We start from the raw sequence: 19,345 nt of genomic DNA on the forward strand, positions 1-19,345 counted from the left end.
TGACCACAGATAAAATAAAAAAGAACAAACCACTGGGGGAAACTACCACATCAACTGTCTATAGTGGCTACGACAAAACATACTTTAACTCTTAATAGTAGAAAAGGTTGTTGTGTGTAGAGAATGATTTGTATCTGGTCTCCAAAACTAGAAAAAAAAATTGAAACAAACCACCCCCAAAAAAGGGATTTGGGATCTAGGGTGTCTCACCTAAAATACCTTTCCATTGTGTTACTTCAGGAAGGATTGTTTTTTTTTTTTTGGAGGGGGTTTTATCTTATAACCCCTTAGTTCCACCATTTTGGATCGATTTTAAGACAGACGAGAGCCAAATTCAAACAGATTAGAAAAAACAAAAATTCAAAAGGTCCTGCAAAAAAAGTTCTTGTCCACTCCAAAAATAATTTCCATAGTACATCACACGTCTAGAGGTTTGAAAGATATTTCTGTAGAAGAAAATAGAAGCACCCAACGGGTAACTGTCCCCTCGTTCGACAGGTTTTACTGTCTGGTTCATGCCACAGTCTCCCCTCCTATGGATGTGGCCTATGTGCAGAATGAGATACACATTGACCTTATGGAAGCCTACCATGACCCCACCGGTGTGCTGCAGTTGAGGGCGGACATCAGTACCATACAAACCACACCTGTTGGTAGGAAGCGGCTCTCCGAGGTGATGCATCATTGAAACTGAAAAAAAAAAATCTGACTATCATTTGTTTTCTAGAGACCTTCTCTCTTACCACCATCAGCCCGTCTCCTGCGGAGACAAATCCCACCCCTTCCACAACCTCCACCTTTACAACTGCAATCCCTTCGACTAGTCCCCCTCCAACCACCACGCCTGAAGTCCCACAGACCAGCACAACCACAAACACTCTCACTACAACCAATGTTCCCACTACTGCAACCACTCCCACTACCACAAATACTCCAACTACAACAAACACTCCCACTACTACAAATATGCCCACTACTACAACCACTCCCACTACCACAAATACTCCCACTACTACAACCTCTCCCACAAATACTCCCACTACAACAAACACTCCCACTACTACAACCACTCCCACAAATACTCCCACTACAACAAACACTCCCACTACAACAAACACTCCCACTACCACAAATACTCCCACTATCACAAACACTCCCACTACCACGAATACTCCCACTACTACAACCACTCTGACTACCACAAATACTCCCACTACTACAATCACTCCCACTACCACAAGCACTACAAGCACTACTACAAACACTCCCACTACTACAAACACTCCCACTACCACCAGAGAGGCATCTACCACCACCTTCCCAACAGGCCTTACGAGTGTCTCTGGTCAGACTGTGAAAATCATCAAATTTTATTCTAGAAAGAAACTGAAAAGACTCTAATTTATCTTTTTGTCCTTGCAGATTTGTACTTTGAGATTAAGGTAAATGTGTCCATAGCAGGAGACTATAACCCACAAGAGATCCTGCCTATCTGGGTGTGTTTAAACAGATGAAAAGCTCCTTATTTTTACCGAAAAATGTATAATTCATTATAACATATTCTATAAATGGTCAAACATATATTGTAAATCTCAAAGTAAATGCTATTGTTATCTTCACAGCTTAACACGAGTCTACCTGATGACCTAATGGTTGTGTTGGACATTCAGCTGGTCACGAAAGCTGAAAGGTGATAAACCATCAACGCACGTATACTAACTAGTATCTGTAGATAAGAAAAATTCAATATGAAAATTTAAAGTGTTTTTCTTTTTTTGCAGACATTTGTTCTACCTGCAATCAAAAAACATTACCTGCGATGCAGTAAGTAGTTTTTATTGTTGTACTTGCACCAGTTCTGAGGCAATATTCCACTTATACATTTTTTTTTGACCAGTGGGGTTTTAATTGATGCTCTTACCTTGAATTCAGCCATGCTTTCCTATTTCCTGACCTTTAATTATAAATTTTCTTTTCTTTTGATCACTTCCTAGAGATATTAATGCATGCTGTAATCTCACATGTAACTTGTACTATATAAAGCAAGATCCCTGCTCACATCATCATCTTTAAAATTGTGTATTTTCAGTTGTAGTTAATTTCACCTAAAATTGTCTTCAATTAACTTTTACAGGAATTGTTAGCCTTTTTTGTGAAAATTGGGTACAGTTTCAAGTAAGTTTTGCCAAATGATCCTAGCAACATACTTCTTGCACCATTTTGAAAAATTGAGCCTTTGAGCCCTAAGCATTTGGCAGTGTTGGGTTTCTGTTAGCTAAAAGGAATAATGGCTATATTAAATAAAAAATGTACAATTTTGAGGAGAGCATATGGGTTTACATTGATTAAAAAGATGTGCAACGGATGAAAAAGAAAGTCACAATTTTTCCTCCATTTGCCACTTTACAGAAGCAATATATTTTTTGTCTTTTGGTTGCTTCCTTTAAGGGTTGCCACATTTTCTTAATCTGTCCCCATCTTGCTTACACCAACAACCCTTATATCCTCCTTTAATAAACCCATCAACCTCTTCTTTGGTCTTCCGAGGCTTTTTTTCATGGTAGCTCCAACATCAGCATCCATACAAATCCACCTCTCAAGTCCTCATGCATCCTTTATTTGGCCTTTGCCACCTACATCTTTATCTTGTACAGCTTTTCCCTGTACCCCTGTCTGTTATAGTTGGTGCTCTCAAGTGTCCCCCTTTTTTGGCGTTTTTCCTCTGTGAGACTTCCCTATTCCACCACCAAGTCTCCTTATTTACCTAATTCCAGATGACACTCCTCCTCCCCCAGCCTCGCTGATCACTTAAGCTGTAGCTGTCCAGTCATCTAAAATTGTCTCCAAACCCTGGTCCAGAGGGAAAACTGTCCTGCATTTTTTTAGCCCTACCTTGCTCAAACACAATTATTTGATTTTGATGACTACAATTTTCAGGTTTCTGTAGACCTTGAGGATGAGTTGAATCAGGTGTCCTTAAGTAGACAGACATAGATATAGCGTTACCAGAGGACCAGAGGGAACAGATCTAGAAGTACTTTCCTGATTTTCCAAAGCCTGTTTCAACTCCTCCCAAAAAGCATTAGCCCTCTTCCGTTTTCAACCCTTGATCCTCTGCTTTGCTCTCGTCTTTGTCATGTTCTTCACCACTAGGGTCATCCTACACACCACCATCATAAGCTGTCTGGCTTCATTCTACTCAGCTACTTTTACTGAATATGACCCTATGCACCTCTCTTTTCAGTAAAATGTCCAGTCTTTTAGTAAAGTCACCCACATTCTGTCCTTCAGCATTCCTGTTCTGAATACCAAACACCCCCAATCCCTTCCTCATCATTTCCCTCACCTATATAAACATCTATTAAAGTCTATCCCAGTCACCACTTACTCCCCTCAAAGGATATCCTGGGTCATCTCATCGATCTCTCTCCAGAATTTCTTCTTTTCCTCTTGTTCAAATCCCACTAAGGAGCATAGCCACTGACAACGTTCAACCTCACACCTCAGACACCCCTCTGGTATCTCAAGAGCAGAAGGGATCCTAATTAAACAGAAATTCTACATGGACAAAGGCCTCTTCTAAAAAGTAATGATCTACCTAAACCTAAAAGCTGTGATTCTCATTCTTTCCCAGGTGTCCATTTGCCAAGTTTCAAGGTATGGAGATGCGCTAATCAAGCAAAAAACAAATTACTCTATTCATGAGCAATTATAATTTCTTCTTTATTTTTGAAAATTTTTATTTGCTTTTATGTGTCGCTCTATGCAGTTTTTAAGCCAGTTACAAGTGTCTCTTTCATGATAAACCGTTTCATTGTTTGCAGAGAAAGTTTGATTTTCCAGGTCCAAGTCTTGATGCTGTTTGCAGACACACAGGAAATAGAAAAGCAGATCCGGGATCTTCTGCTGATGCCGTATAACAATGGCTCGATCACCATAGCAACAGAGGACATTGAGATAAGTCGTATTTGTGAGTAAGATTAGGACTCCGAGGAAAAACCTGCAATTCAGTCTGTGTTCAGTCTGCCTGTGTTTCTAAAAACCGTTTCCTCTCATGCATCAGTGGTATATAAGTGCAACATGGAAACCCAGCAGACCCTGAAAGGTCAGTTCATGTGGCCTGAAACATCAGGAGGAAAAACTGCCACACTGTCATGCCCAAAAAACCCTCTTCAATCTGCAACTCGACACTGGTGAGACCTCTGACACACTGGGTATTGTAGTGCAAACATCTAATACTATGGCAGGAATTTGGTAATTTTTAATCAATCTTTTTTGGATGGAAAATAACTCAAATCATAGATTGAGAAAAAAAAAATTCTTAGACTTAGTTCAACAGGACTTTGTGTCCATGTGACCTAATTCTCTTAAATTGCTTTATAGCAAAGCACTATGTAAAGATATACACACGTCACTCTTGACCTGACTGTATTACTCTTGATTAACCTTTCATTAATTGTAATTCTGTTCGTTTTAATTTTACTTTCTTTCTACTTTATTGTTTTAAATATATTTTCTTGTGTTGATGCCTTACGGCTCAGGTCTCTCTTGAAAAAGATTTAATCTCAATGGCATGTCCTGGTAAAATAAAAGTTACTGGTAAAAAGTGGGGAAAACATGTAAATATACATTTTTTCAAAAGGCACCAAACTAAATTTATACTCATATATATACAAAACATAGAAATTATGGACGTTTTTTTTTAAATAATAGTAAAGGTTTTATTGCAGATTTTAATTGTATTTTTTATGGTAAGTCTTTAGCCTGACAATTTACTAACTTTGTCTGTTGAACTTGTTGAACATTAACACAATAAAGCAAACAGAAAAACTATTTGGTGATAATTTTTCAATGTCTACCAGTGAAATCAGGCAGTGTTTAATGTGTTTGGTTAAACGACTATCAGCACATATTTAATGCATCATTAGCTATGGTTCCGTCTGGTTATCAATTCTTACTATTGATACTGATTTCTGAGGTTTGTCACCGTTTTCTTTCAGTTTGTTGACTCTGCTTCACAGCATTAAACAGCAACTATGCTGTAAAAACATCAGTTCAATTTTAGTGCTTTTCATGGATCATTAGCTAAATGATTTTTAGAGTAACTTCGTTGTGTAAAGTCATAAATGGTGTTATCTAGTAATGAACACTAAGCCTTGAATGACCTCACTGGAATATTTAATGGTCTGAAGAGTTCTTGTTAAACTCCTGGCTGGTTCCTTTCTGTGTGGAGTTTGTATGTTTTGTACAGTACATGCATGCATGGGCTTTCTACTGGCACTCCAGCTTCCTCCCAGTGTCCCACAATATGCATCTTTGGTCAATCAGTGACTACAAATTGTCCATAGATGTGATTGTGAGTGCGTAGTTGAGTGGCCCTGCTATGGACTAGCATTACGTCCAGGGTCTACCCAACCTTCACCTAACAGTGGCTTGGATAGGCTCCAGCATCCTTATAATCACAAAAGTAATTAGGTTTAGAAAATGGATAGATTTCAATATGTTATTTTGTTCATATTTTTAAGTAATGTTGTGCAATTTTTAATTTGAAAACATTAACAATTCAGCCAAAAATAACCACGTTACTAATCCATTAAATGAAAATGTTTAGAGTAAAACCTCTCAATTTGCTTTCAATGCTTAAATAAAACGTATGTAATAATCTCAATTCTCTTTTCACAATTATGTGGTTTTCATTTGTCTTGTTGGCCAGTGTTGGGGAGAAATATAAGTTTAAACTCAAAATGATTTAGTTTTAATACTTGAGATTTGCAAATTGTCGACTCGCCATCTTTCTGTAAATCTGCCACTCAAGCATTTGGACACACCTATGTGGGCAGTTGTCTCCAAAATTATGAATTCCTATTTATTGAATGATAATAGTTGTTTTTTTTTTTAAATAAAAATGTTTTTCACATGTTCGCAGCAAAGTTTGCATGCTGACCCACTGGTTGGATCCAGACTTGGAAGACTGCGACCGAATGGTGGAAACTATTCCCGATCTGGATGATGTAGAAGTTACTCCTGGTTGGTTAAGCTGCTTTTCTTAAGATTTGATCATTCCTACATTAAACTATAAATTACTAAACTTTTTTTGCTGCCTTGTTGATTTACCAGATAATGCATTTGATGTGGTGGAGACGATTGAAGATTTAATAAGTGACAGCTCCAGTCTTCTCTACGAGGACATGGTCACAGTCCTCAACAAGCTGAAGGTTATTCTTAACGTCAGTGTGGTCACACCCAACCTGGGCCAAGCCGTAATCAATATCATTTCAGACATACTGGAATCAGACAGCAACTTGACACCTTTTACAAACACGTGAGGATGGGGAAACTGAAACTTCAGTTGAGATCAGAATTGCTGGACTTTCTAACCTTTTCCGTGTACCTCCACAGTATTTTAAACATCACAGAGTCTGTGGGAGACAGGATCGTGGGATATGAAGGCCACTTCACCCTTGTTGCTCCGGCGATGGCTCTCTCAGTGGTGGATGTAGTTCCTGATCACTTTGACAGCTTGTACTTTGGAGTGACGTGTGACCTGTCTGGTATAAACCCTGAGGTTAGACACAATTCACAATTACTAAATATCAAATAAGCAGGTACATCACACGTCTCTAACATGTAAAGATGATTAGTCTGAAACTTAAAGTAGATCTATTTTTGATTAATAAAACAATCAAAAATAATAAACAAAAAGTTGAAACTGGACGATACCATTTAATAGTGACTTTAAGGATAGTTGGCATTTCATGTAATGAATTATAATAAATTAAAGGAAAACATTTGTATTTATTTTTCAAAAATCAGTTTTGAGAATTTTTCAAAGATCTGATAAAAACCTAAATTTAACAACTTAAGTAGATAAACCTGCAACAGAAGCTAACAAGAAAAAAATTAATAAAATAAATTATAGAAACACTTAAACTCATCATCAGTACTGCTAATGTGATTTCTTGTGTTTCACTGAATCATACAAACAAAAGCAAGATTTTCCGTGGGAGGATCCTTTATACTATGGCTTACCATTATTGACATAAATGGAGATAAACAAAACAAGGCTGTGATGGCACCAACAGAAAATGCCTTACCTCTGGTTCCAACGAAAGGAAGTCAATTCAGTCGCCTATTTTTCCACTGTACGGATTTCGCCAGATTTCGGGCCCAGACAACATTAGTAAGAAGTGATTGGTCCGAGAATCTGTCAAACACTTCGAACGTTGGAGGTGGGATAAGCGGGAACCACATGGTCTTATTGAGGCATCTGATTGGCCAGTTTATAACTTGAATAACTTGCGATAAAGAAAAGATTTGAAAAAAAAAAAAAATAGGTTTAGGACCAAGTAATGGCCGTTTATTTTTCAATAGAAGCTTTCTGGGACCGGTGGGTATTACCCCTTTAACGCGAGGAGGGAGGGGATGATCAGTCCAGTTCTCTCTGTGTACCAAGTTTGCTGCCTAGGTCAAGGGTTGTTGCCGCGGTTCTCGTCCTTCTGAAGCAGCTGGGGTCCAACATTGCAGCCTCTCGGTTGTGTAGTGGCCCCCATTGTTGGACACTGTGCTGATGCTCCTGTGTATGAGATGGTTCCTGGTATAAAGAAATTTACCGTTTCCTCACAGCAGTTTCTTGTACAAGTTATTTTTATAAGTAGTTTTCATTGGCCAAATCTGCATTCTTCCCCTACCCCTCCAATTGTAGGGGATTTTGGAGGGGTAGAAAGTCTGAGATTTTTGAAGGGGAAACCCTCGCTGCCGAGTGTTGTATATCCCTCTGCTGAGAGGGTGTTCTGCGTTGTGCTGTGCCGCAGAGGAGAAACACATTTCTTCACGTGGGTGTGCTCTGAAGCACAGAAGTTTACATTTAAATATAAGTAATGACTTTTTGTTTTAGCATGACTTAATAAAGTTATAAAACCAATGATTTATGTTTTTTTCTGAGCGCTAGCGTGTTGCTGACCGGCAACTATTGATGTCCTTATCAAGAGGGAGTGACGTCCGAATTAGAATTAATTTTCTATAACTCTCTGGAGGGCTAAATTTAGAGGTAGGGAGAAGCCGTGGGGGTAGGGGAAGAATTTGGATTCAGCCATTATGTGTGTGGTCATGAGGTGTATGTGTTGACCGGGAGAGTAAAGGGTGGATTGTGTATTTAATTAAATTTTGGTGTCAGTTTTTGTTTTTAAATTATGAGTTTCCAGCAGCGCTTCTTATGAATGATGTTTGATTTGATTTAAAGATACTGATGTACGGTATATGGAGATGGAGTTATTCCAGATATTTGTCATTTATTTCTTTTTAAAAAGCTCAAACTAAGTGTCACAAATCTACATTAAAAGACATGAAGGAAACCTCAGTGCACATCCCTCCTTCTGTTTCAGATTTGTATTGATAAATGCCCCCCCAACGGCACGGTGGCGTTTATTTCCCTTCCATCTATCCTGAAGGACAGCTTTCCAGAACACGACTTCAATCAGAACCCGACGAGAGTCCAGTTTCAGTTCTACGGCATCCCACTGCTCTTCCAGGCAAAAAAAAAACTGTTTAGTTCTTAAATAAACTGACAAACTTGAGCAAAAACAAATCTTCTCAGAATAATAAATCATGTTTATGCTTGTTCAGCATAACCAAAAGCAGCAGATCCTGAACACCTTCGTGGTGTCGGCCAGTGTGACCAACATCAGCTCTCCGATCAGAGACTTGGCTGAAGACGTCACAGTCATGCTCCACCATTTAAAGCCAAATGCAGTAATTCTCCACAAAAATCTATCTTTAATTTCAATTAATTACCTTTTATAACATGTATTTTTATTCTTTACTTCATCTCAAGCGTGACAGAGACGTGCAGTGTGTGTACTGGAACTTTAATAAAAACAGTAGGTACCGATCAAGTCAAAATGCATTGATAGATTAATTTCCTTTTTTTGTAAAGTTGAGAGGATTTCTGTTGGTAAATTTTTTTGGTCCTTTCTTACGTTCAAATACAGACGGACATGGAGGCTGGGATGACGAAGGCTGCCAAACACACAACAGCAGCTCTGACTACACAACCTGCCTGTGCAATCATCTCACACACTTTGGAGTTCTTCTGGTATGAAGCATTTACCGGTGATTCACCGTTTCCTGGAAGAACATTTCGACTCCAAAAAAGTCAAAACTACACAGCAAACAAGTTATTTTTATGACAATATAAAAAGAACAGAAGCGTTTTAAGTATTCTGTAAAAAGAGGCAGCTGATGATTTGTGTTGAGAAAGTCGTGTGTGTGTCCAGGATGTCTCCAGGACTACGCTGGACCCGGTTAACGAACAGATCCTCACCATCATAACCTACGTGGGCTGTGGAGTCTCATCTCTGTTCTTGGGAATCACTGTCCTCATTTACACAATTTTCGAGTAAGTTCTGTTCAGTTCTCCCTTCTTTTTGAAGGATTTTGACAAAAGATGTTCAAGCTTTCTATTCTCAAAATGGTGAAATATTGGTTTAAATTTTTATATGTCCAAAAAATATTTCAAGTGGTTTCCCTTCTTCCTTATTTTCTGACCAGTAAGCTTCGGAGAGACTACCCCTCTCAGATCCTGATCAACCTGTCCCTGGCCCTGCTGGGCCTGAACCTGGTGTTTCTGGTCAACTCCTGGTTGTCCTCTTGGGGGGTGTACGGCCTCTGTGTGGGTGTGGCGTCCACCCTGCACTACTTCCTCCTGGCTTCCTTTAGCTGGATGGGCTTAGAGGCTGTTAACATGTACTTCGCCCTCGTCAAAGTTTTTAACGTCTACGTGCCCTCCTACATTCTCAAGTTCTGCGCTCTGGGATGGGGTGAGATGTTTATGGCTCACGTAATCAAAATAGCATGATAAAATCTATTATTATCATTTTAGGACAACGTGTTTGAGCTTTTCCTTTAGGGATTCCACTGGTGGTGTGCGTCCTGGTGCTCATTATCAACAAAGATGCTTACGGCAGTAACATGACAACACACTCTACCGTGCTAGCACTGAACAATTCAGACAACTTGTGAGTCCTGATTTACCTTTTATTAAATTTTAATTTCATTTTGGATTACAGTAGATGTAAAATGTCCATGAACTTGCTCAAGTTACACAGAAACAAAATGATTGTCACCACTTGAGGGCGCTAATGAGTCACAACTTTGGAGTGCTTAACTGCTAAAACCAAATGTCCTTTTGTCATAGTACTACAGACTACAACCCAATGCATCTATGAGCTGATACATTTGATCTTATAATATTACTCATTGTATTCCATCCTTCATAAACATTCTGCTTCTGCTCCCTCAGCTGCTGGATTCAGGACAACATTACATTTTATGTTTCCGTTGTTGCCTACGCAGCACTACTATTTCTCTTTAACATTGGGGTAAATATTAAAATATTCAGCCACATCTATGAAATCTGGAGGATTTCTCAACACAGTTTTTTCAGAGTCTTACTTTTCAAAACCTTCTTTCCAGGTGTTTGTGGTGGTTCTGATTCAGATCCGCAGAATGCGTGTCAACAGTCCCGCAGGGACTCCAAGAGGACTTCTGCATGACCTGAAGGGAGTGGCCAGTCTCACCTTGTTGCTTGGACTAACATGGACAGTTGGTTTCTTCACCTGGGGGCCAGCGAAGATTTTTCTGCTGTACCTTTTCTCTGTGCTCAACACGCTGCAAGGTTGATTTTTCTCTACTGAACAGTAATAATAAAAACTGGAATATTTTAAAACATCAAAAACCATAAGAACAAATTGGAATATTTTTATTGTATTTTTTTTTTGCTAAATTCAACAAAAATAAAGCGTGAGCTTCATTAGAAAAATTAATTTTTTAACATTACTTTTATTGATAGATTATATTTCTATTATTATACCACATTTTTTTTACTAAAAATCCCAAACCCTTTGTCGTTTTCTAGGACAGTTTTTTGAAGACCAGCTCATGTATTGTTAGAAATTACCCTCTTAGGTTGTGGAGGGGTTGGAGACCATTAGTTTGAGGCCTTCCTAGCGTGTTCACAAATACAATCCTATTCAAACTGCTTTTTTGAGGTTAACAACAATTTGAATAAAGAAACATTAAAAAAATATATAATTTTAAAGTTAATTTTCTTCATATATGTCCTCATTTAGCATAAAATTGTCACAAAGACATGTTAAAAAAACATATTTTTTTATCAGAGCAGGTCTTTAAGAGTTAATTCTGCACGGAAGCAGTAAAGGGACTTGGTTTTTCATCCATGCAGCATAAAAATTCCCCATCATGAAAATTCATGAACATTCAATACAGTCTTTCTACATTTATCTATTCTATTCTAACATTAAACTAGTTACTTGGAGCGTAAAGATAAATCTGTCCCTCATTAGAGCTTTGTTTGATCACAAGAACTTGACATGACCAGATGTTTTTACACTTAATGTTTAAAACCTTCAACTTGGGAGGTTATTGAATCTTTTTTTATGGTTCTGTCCAGGTCTTTTCATCTTCATCTTCCACTGTCTGATGAAGGAGAACGTCAGGAAGCAGTTCAGAATTCATCTGTGCTTTGGACGTTTCAGATTGGATGAGTACTCTGGTACAGAACGACCACATGAAGACTTTATACACAATTCAACCACTCAGATCTGTACCTCTGAGTTGGTGCGCTCACTTACTTGCTATGAAAGTGATTCCTTCTTGACAGTGGCTTTTGTTGGCAGAATGGAGCAACTCTGCGTCGGTGGGAGTCAAGGCCGAACCCCGAGAGAATCTCGCAAGAGCGGCATCGCAGTCCTTCCAGTCGGTGAAGTCCAGCTCCACAGAAAGCACATCCGCTTCCTCGGACTCCAGCCAGAGAGATTCGTCCTGCAAGAGACCACACCTGGGTGAGAAACTCAAACAGCCAAAATGTTAAAAGTTAAATCACAAGTTTGTGTTCTGGAAATGTAACTTTTAACAGAGTTAGTTTCAATGTAACTTGCTGAACGGCAGGAAAACGTTTAAAACTGAAACTATAAAAAGCTCATCACAGCTGTTCAAATGAAGGTCACTGCTTAATGAATCTGCCCCGACGTTCAATAATTACAACACCTTTTAATTAGGTTTGTTTAAGCACAACTAAGATGACACAAGTGCAATTTCTTCAGAGGGTTCCTTCACAATCTGCCTTTAATTTAAGTTTGACCCAAAACATTTCAGACAGAATCTCTCCGCCAACGTAATCAGTTCTTCACACCTCTCCACCTCACACAGATGTTTAATTATCTCGCAGGTCTTTTCGTGAACAGCCTGGCTCTGCCTCCAGTCCAGAGAGGCCCCCCAGATACCAAGACTTCGGCTTACTACAGGGGGGTAAACTAAACAACGGACTGGAGAAATCACTTTCTGGTCGAGCGGGCACAGAAGACACATTTCCTCGTCGGCACAACTCAAAATTCAAACTCGGTTACGTCGCCTTCAGCGACAGCAGCCGGAGATATGTAATTAACACCGAGTGCAGCCGCACATACATCTACGAGGCAACGGCTTCATTAGGTAATTCTTTCAAGCAGTTCTTTTGTTGATTTTGTTTTTGCTAAATATTGTAAAAGAGCCTGCAATTATGGAGACATGAGCAGTTGCATCACTTCCAAGGAGGAGTTGGTTGCCAAGCAACTGGTGAGTGGAGCTGTGGTGACAATGAACCGTGGCATAGTTTGAGGGGAGAAAAAAAAAAAAATAAATATGACAAAAGTGTCACCTTGCATACTCTTTGCAAAACATTTTATTCTGCTTCAATCAGTGGTAATGTGATTCTGAACGGCGCTTTGTTCTCATGAAGTCAGACATCTTTGATTTGACAAAGCCTGAGTGTTTTTCCTCTTTCATATTAAGTAGGACTTTTTATTGATTTTCCATGTTTTTAGATGAATGCTGAAAGTAAATATGTAAACTCAGAATATTTAAGGGTGTGTGTATTAAAAAAAAATCAATTTGCCATTAAAAATCCTTACTTTATCCATTTGAAGATTTTCTGGCGCTGTCACGTTGATCATCAGTCATCTGCATTAAAAGAAAAGAACAGTGATGTTATAAAATGTTTCTGATTATTTAGCCTGTTTCTGTGACATGAAAGTTACAGACAATTTAATAGATTACTTGCATTTATGCCAAATGAAACAGGACACAAAAAAATTAAAAAATATTAAACATAAAAAACATTTCTACTATACCATTAAAAAAAGTAATTTGAAGTAGAGAGAAACAGCTCATTACCTGCTTATTATCCCCCCTCAGAGTTCCTGACTGGCTCCATCATTTTCGCTGGCACATTAGCAAAATTAACTTTGATGTCGGTAAAGCCGGTACACCCACAGCTGATTCCAATGAAAAGACAGTTCACAACAGCGGGGTCTTGTTTATTTTTCACAAACACCTACATCAACTCAAAACTGTGGTGTACATGAAGCAACAGAACTGGTAAAACTAACAAAGGGAACTTTGGAGAAAACTGCTTTTTCTTCAACAACGGTTCAAGCACTGAACCGATCCACCAGCTTTTTGGAATTCCAGGGTCCGGCTCCGATGGTCAGGAACTGCTGCTTGACGAGATCTTTAACCGCCTGATACTTGGTAGCTTCATCCTGGGGAAAGAATGAGCACATTTTACCACTAAATGACACTAATGGGAGGAAAAAAAATCACTAAAATACAAGAGAGACTAAGGCTGAATCAGAATTAATTCCGTACCCCTATGGCTTCTACCTAAAGCTCCCCTTGGAGAGATATTTGGAGCTGTAGTGGTGTCTAAACTTGTTTTTATTAAGGGCCTGTACCACGAAAAATCAACCTTTTGAGCTTTAACGGCATTATACCGTTTATTCCTCACCATAAACACCCCAAAGCGGTATTTTGATCTGTTCACGCATTTCTTAGTATTCCGCTAAAACCTGCGCCCTGAGCACCAGCCCCTTCCAAACCCTTAAAAACGGGTGGATTCTCACAAGCTGTTGAACCGCCCGTTTCAGGAAGAGTCTGCGCTACCAGAACCGCCCCCAACACACACCATCTCTGTGAAGCTAGCAGTGAGCTCCCCGGCTCATGCACAGTCGTGCAGACGCCAGATGTTTGTGTTGTGATCCAGTTTAGCGATGGCCAAGAAACGCTCATTCGATTTAGCGTTTAAACTTACACCACAGAACATTCTGGTGAGGAATCTGCACAACATTTAAGTTGGATATTAAAGTATCAGAGAATGGTGCAAGCAGACGGGTGATATTGGGAAGGTGGCTGCAGAAAGGGAGCAGACTATTTCCTGGTGGAGAAAGCGAGCGATAAATTAGAAGAAGTGGTTTGAGCAAGGATGATTGAGCAGAGACGGAAAGGTGGGCATGTCTCCAGGAAAATGATTCGCATAAAAGTGATATGAAGTTGATGATGCTTCAAAGAAAACAGAAACATTCACAACCAGTTCTAGTCATAACAATGTTCTCATTATTTCAATAAATCCTCAAATGTTCATCAGATGTTGTTGTCTGCATTTCTTGGCCACATGTCACAGCAAAATGAACCCATTAACCATCAACATTCTGTCTGTGAAGGCCGGGGCTACTAAGGGCAGAAACTCAGAATGTACATCCAGTTTTGAAAAAATTGGGATGTTTGTTTTTGTAGGAAAAACGCAGACACGATGCAGAGGATACCATTAAATGGGTGGCACCCAGACGGAGAGAAAGGCGGAGCCTCAGAGATCGAGGCGTTCTACTTCAGGGTAGAAAACTGTCAAGAAAAATAAAAACTCCTATTTTTTAAAATAATCTGCTCTAAGTGTGCCAAATGTAATATATGATCATAGTCATGAATATAGTTTACTCTGAAAGGCTAATTTATCTATTTATGCTTTTAATCTGTGTCTGTGTTTGTTTTTGTCTGTGTAAGGAGCCCTACAGTTGTTGTTCCAATGTGATTTAACTATCACAAATGGCAAATAAATTGATTCTGAGGCTTAAGAAAAGCATGGTGTAGGCCCTTTAAAGGATGACCCATAGCAGCCTTGGGCTTTCAATCTGTCCGCTGGTAGGATGATTTACATTGTGCTTCTGACATGAAATAAAAACAAATTTCCTCACATGGGTGTAATCTGAAGCACAGAAGTTTACATTTAAGTTTCTGTATCTTTTTACATTTTTTAAGTTATTATATGTAGTGTAAAGTCGGATTTGAGATACTACAAATCTCTCCACTTGGAGGGATAAGTGAAGAGGGAGGGAATGAATTCGAACATGTGAATGTGAACAATCAGAAGTGGATCAGACCTTGATGCTGAGGTAGGTGGGAAGCTTCAGCAGATGGGTGTGCCCAGCCAGCTGAGCAACCTGCCTGAAGTAACTGCAGAGGGCTCTTTTGCAAACTCTGCTGGACAGGTCAGGTCCACTCACACACGGAGATCTAAGAAACAGAGAATTCAATCATCAATAAACTAAACAGCTGTGACATAAACACACTTTGCTAAATACATTTAAAACATCATATAATTAAAAACTGTTCTAAATGGTGTTCTTTGTCTTCATCAAAAAAACAAAATAAATACATTTGTCTATGTGGTGTTATTTCTTTTAACTTTAGTGACAAGTTTTTGTGACAAAAAACAACTAAGAAAACACATTTATCAGTTAAAAATGTAAAAAAAAAATATTTACAGTGTTTACATGCTATGTCACGATTAAACTTTTATGGTCATGCTGTTTAGCACATTTTTAATGCTTTTTTTTTCAACATAGCGCTTTGTATTCTGCATGCTGACTGTCTCTGCGTCTCCTATACTGAACGTGTTACATTTGCCAAATCTAAGTAGTAAGTAGTGTTTTCATTCCTATAGTTTTCTGTTAATGTTTAAACTTTGAGAGTTTAAATGAAAGAGAAAAATGTGAACATTTTCAAGTCCGTCTGACAAAAGTGTACAAAATGTCTACAGTATTAAAAACATCTCTAATTCTACGTCACAGGTTTTAAGGAGGCAACTCCTGTGAGTAAAGAGGGACGACTTTATTCCATCTGAACCATAATGTGTTTGGTCAGAAAGCGGATTCACAGTTTGATTGCAGTCTGGTCAAATAAGATGAAATGATCTCCTGAAGGCAGGAAGGTGGCGTGGTTGCAGGTGGGGTCTGAAGTGCTGAGCGCAACAGCACTAATAAAAACTGACATTAGCAGATGGACAGTAAAATACGTGTCATGTCAAATCAAGGCCATGACACTGAATCCAACCTGTGACAGAACAGCTCCGACTCCAGACACGAGCACTTTTTGAGGTAGATAAACCCATTTTAAAATAATTCATTAATTTTTTTACAAGGAAGTTTAAGCAAATAAATTCTTATTTATTTCACAAATATTGTGACGATACTACCAATATTTAGCTTCTGCCTTAAATTTTCCTTAAAAAGATTATTTTGTTGCTACTTAAGTCTCACTCTGATCATCTCTTGATCTACTTTAAGTGGTCTTTTAATTATAATTATCGTTTTTAACCAAAATTAAAAAAAAACTGTTGTTTTCAAAGACAAAGTTTCTGTAAAGCAGCAGTAGTTTATTATAAATAGGGCTGGGTATCGTTACAATTTCCAGAAACAATTTGATTCACAAAAGTTTGAATCGATTCGATTCCAATTGTTTTCGATTCTTCAATTCAATCCAATTTTGAGTTTACACATTTATACACATTTGTGTAGAAATACATTAATAATCTTCTATATGTTTTGAATAAATTAATATTAATCTGATACAGTTCAGATGCTGTAAAATTCATTAGTGAAATAATGATTATTAATAACACAAAGTAGAAGTTCCAACCACAATGTTCAGATCATTAACATTGTAAACATTGTTCTTCTTCTCCTTGTCCTGCTTTATTAATCAGTTTGGCCACTAGGTGGCGATCGCGCTGTAGCATTACCGTTTATTCCAGAAGAAGACAGTATGAGAAAAAAAATGACGTTTTAGACCACAAATGTTTACTTTTATAAAATGAATTCTTAAAAGAGTTTGGAAAATTAATGCCTGTGAGTTTATAAAGATGTTCATTTAGTCAGCAATGTTTGTTTAGGTCGACCGAGCGTTAGCATTAGCCGTCCTATGGGAAATTCCATTAAACGTTAGCATCAAGTTAGCTGACTTTAAGCTTTATGTGCTAAATTGATATATATCTTTTATTAATCGATTACAGATTATTAAGCTTAAATCGATTCAAATCGACTAATTGATGTTTTCAACCCAGCCCTAATTAGAAATTAGTCAACTCTGAGTCAAGCTATCAACTCTTGGTTTGCACTCTCTCCCATTAGCTTACAACTCCAACATAACGTTACTGGTGCAACAAAAATGGCGGGCAATATCAGAGCCTTCCAGCTGTACAGTTTTAAGCCAGATTGGACGAGGAAAATGAAAACATAGCAAGGAGTTTGTGGCTTTCCCAGAGCAAGATTTTTCAAATGACTTTCGTCTGCTCAGAAATACAATTTTAATCTCAATTGTCTTTAAATGTGTCCTCCCTCCATCATGAGAAAAATGTTGCAAGAACATATTAAAAAAAAATAAAACCCTATTTTCATTGGAGTGGGTCTTTAAAGTCTCAACACTAAAAGCGCGGACTTCAGGTAAAGAGCTAAAAACAGGAATAGATTTTTTTTTGAGTGAAACCAAGTTGTCTGAACCAGCTGGATTTGGAAAGCTGCAAAGCAAAAAAAAAAAAAAAATCTGTCCTCCTCAGAGGCTGTCACAGCAGCCTTCTCTGCAGACTGGCAGTGTCTCTACCTGATCACAGAACCTGAGTTCAGGAGTGTAAACAGACACGGTGACAGTGAGGTCAAAACCCTCACGCTTCAAGGACAGGCCTGGTGACATATTTCTGACAGAGAATCTTACCCCTCGGCAACAGTGCCTTTGCTAGCGTCCAGCACTTCGACGGCCTCATCTCCGAGGCACCAGTTGATGCCGACTTTGCTGTAGAGTGGAGACGTCACCCCAGGTCCCGCCTGCTCCGCACACAGAAAGAGGATGTTCTGCCTCTTGTATGGTGGAAGCAAAAAGCTCTGCCATCCATCACCCAGCTGGTTGTTGGTGATATCAGACACTTCCTTTAGCAAGATCTTTTGGACTCCTGTGCAAAAAAGAATTTCAGGCGCAATAAAATGCAGCCAAAAAAATCAAAACTAGATAATTATATTAAACAACATACTTCAAACAAAGTTCAAACCATATAAAGAACACCTAGTCAATTATTTAAAATTTATAGTAAATTTATAATAAAACTTATAATTTCCAGTTTAAATATACCAACATTTGTTTACAAGGTTTAAAATATGTTTTTTAACAACCTTTAATTGCAAAATTTGAAGTTCCTGTCCTGATTTCTTAATTCTAGAGTGTAATTTCTAAATATAAAGATATATTTGTTGTTTTTTTTGCCAATAAATGTAATGAATGACACTAATTTACTCATCATTTTTACTCTTTTCGATTAGAAAAAATTTCACTTCATACATTTGAATCATTTTTAAATATTTCAGATTTTTTTTTAAACATAAAAAAATCAAAATAAAAAAAATCAACATAGGTTTTTTGAATTGGCATAAAAAACCCTCCCACATGATAAACCAGCAAACTAGAAAAAAAATAGTACAAAAAACTAGAATAACTGAGTGTTACCTAGCACCATGCTGGTGATGTAAAGTGGTTCGATGAAGTGGCTCAGTAGCGCCCCCTGAACCCCGGTGACGCTCCAGCGACACAACTTGTTACTTTCGGAGATGCAGCACACTTTTGCGCTCCATTGGCTCGGGTCAAGGTAGACTATGGGGACCAGCGAGCCTTTGGTGTGATACTGAAGCTTCATGGTGGTCTTCATGCCAAGTGGGCTTCTGCACAGATGAATTACATCACATATTCAGTTAGGAAGCACTAATTCCAAACATATTAGCTCTTCTCATGTTGTTAAAGCAGAAAATAAGTTGTTGATGTTCACAGATGTTGTGAGTTTGCTCCAATACCACAGAGATGAAAGATTGTTCATACAAGAATTGTATTTATCCTCAGCTGACCATTTTGTTTACAAAATTTAGCTTCAAGGCAAAAAAAAAAATAAAGAAACAAACTAAAAACAATTAAGAGCAAAAGATAAGCTGCTGTACTGGAAGCTGAAGTTCTCGTTGGTTCCCTCAGGAAAATGATTGGCGTAGAGATGAAGGCTGATTTGGGGTTTGAGCTGTAGCTGGTGGCTGTCGGCACTTTTCTCAAAAATACTGTTCTCCTTGGCCTTTGGATCGGCGCTGAAGAAAAGCATGAGCTCTTTGTATAAAAACCTGAACAGAAGACAAAAAAACAACAACTCTGTTAG

General features: G+C 38.3%; 2 protein-coding genes across 3 annotated transcripts in view; one reads left to right on the forward strand and one right to left on the reverse strand.

Moving 5' to 3' along the window:
- Positions 1-12,969, forward strand: part of LOC112142695 (adhesion G-protein coupled receptor G4) — a 17,498-nt gene extending 4,529 nt beyond the window's left edge. Inside the window, exons 10-32 of the mRNA XM_024266225.2 lie at positions 499-653; positions 728-1,345; positions 1,423-1,496; positions 1,623-1,690; positions 1,782-1,824; positions 3,635-3,657; positions 3,825-3,970; positions 4,064-4,193; positions 5,927-6,027; positions 6,118-6,322; positions 6,400-6,565; positions 8,382-8,528; positions 8,623-8,748; positions 8,831-8,876; positions 8,988-9,091; positions 9,273-9,394; positions 9,547-9,815; positions 9,905-10,013; positions 10,298-10,376; positions 10,471-10,672; positions 11,468-11,569; positions 11,694-11,858; positions 12,245-12,969. Coding sequence (XP_024121993.1) covers positions 499-653; positions 728-1,345; positions 1,423-1,496; positions 1,623-1,690; positions 1,782-1,824; positions 3,635-3,657; positions 3,825-3,970; positions 4,064-4,193; positions 5,927-6,027; positions 6,118-6,322; positions 6,400-6,565; positions 8,382-8,528; positions 8,623-8,748; positions 8,831-8,876; positions 8,988-9,091; positions 9,273-9,394; positions 9,547-9,815; positions 9,905-10,013; positions 10,298-10,376; positions 10,471-10,672; positions 11,468-11,569; positions 11,694-11,858; positions 12,245-12,333 — 3,289 coding nt within the window. The 3' untranslated portion in view covers positions 12,334-12,969. The remainder of the gene's footprint in view (positions 1-498; positions 654-727; positions 1,346-1,422; positions 1,497-1,622; positions 1,691-1,781; positions 1,825-3,634; positions 3,658-3,824; positions 3,971-4,063; positions 4,194-5,926; positions 6,028-6,117; positions 6,323-6,399; positions 6,566-8,381; positions 8,529-8,622; positions 8,749-8,830; positions 8,877-8,987; positions 9,092-9,272; positions 9,395-9,546; positions 9,816-9,904; positions 10,014-10,297; positions 10,377-10,470; positions 10,673-11,467; positions 11,570-11,693; positions 11,859-12,244) is intronic.
- Positions 12,970-13,353: 384 nt separating this feature from the next.
- adad2 (adenosine deaminase domain containing 2) overlaps positions 13,354-19,345 on the reverse strand; it is a 9,626-nt gene continuing 3,634 nt past the window's right edge. For both annotated transcript variants that reach the window (XM_024266229.2, XM_024266227.2), the window contains 5 exons: positions 19,140-19,310; positions 18,658-18,869; positions 17,875-18,109; positions 15,267-15,399; positions 13,354-13,595 (listed from right to left, as the gene is read on the reverse strand). In XM_024266229.2, coding sequence (XP_024121997.1) covers positions 13,485-13,595; positions 15,267-15,399; positions 17,875-18,109; positions 18,658-18,869; positions 19,140-19,310 — 862 coding nt within the window. In that variant the 3' untranslated portion in view covers positions 13,354-13,484. The remainder of the gene's footprint in view (positions 13,596-15,266; positions 15,400-17,874; positions 18,110-18,657; positions 18,870-19,139; positions 19,311-19,345) is intronic.

This window comes from Oryzias melastigma, linkage group LG14 (genome assembly GCF_002922805.2).
Source record: "Oryzias melastigma strain HK-1 linkage group LG14, ASM292280v2, whole genome shotgun sequence".
NCBI classification, from domain to species: domain Eukaryota; kingdom Metazoa; phylum Chordata; class Actinopteri; order Beloniformes; family Adrianichthyidae; genus Oryzias; species Oryzias melastigma.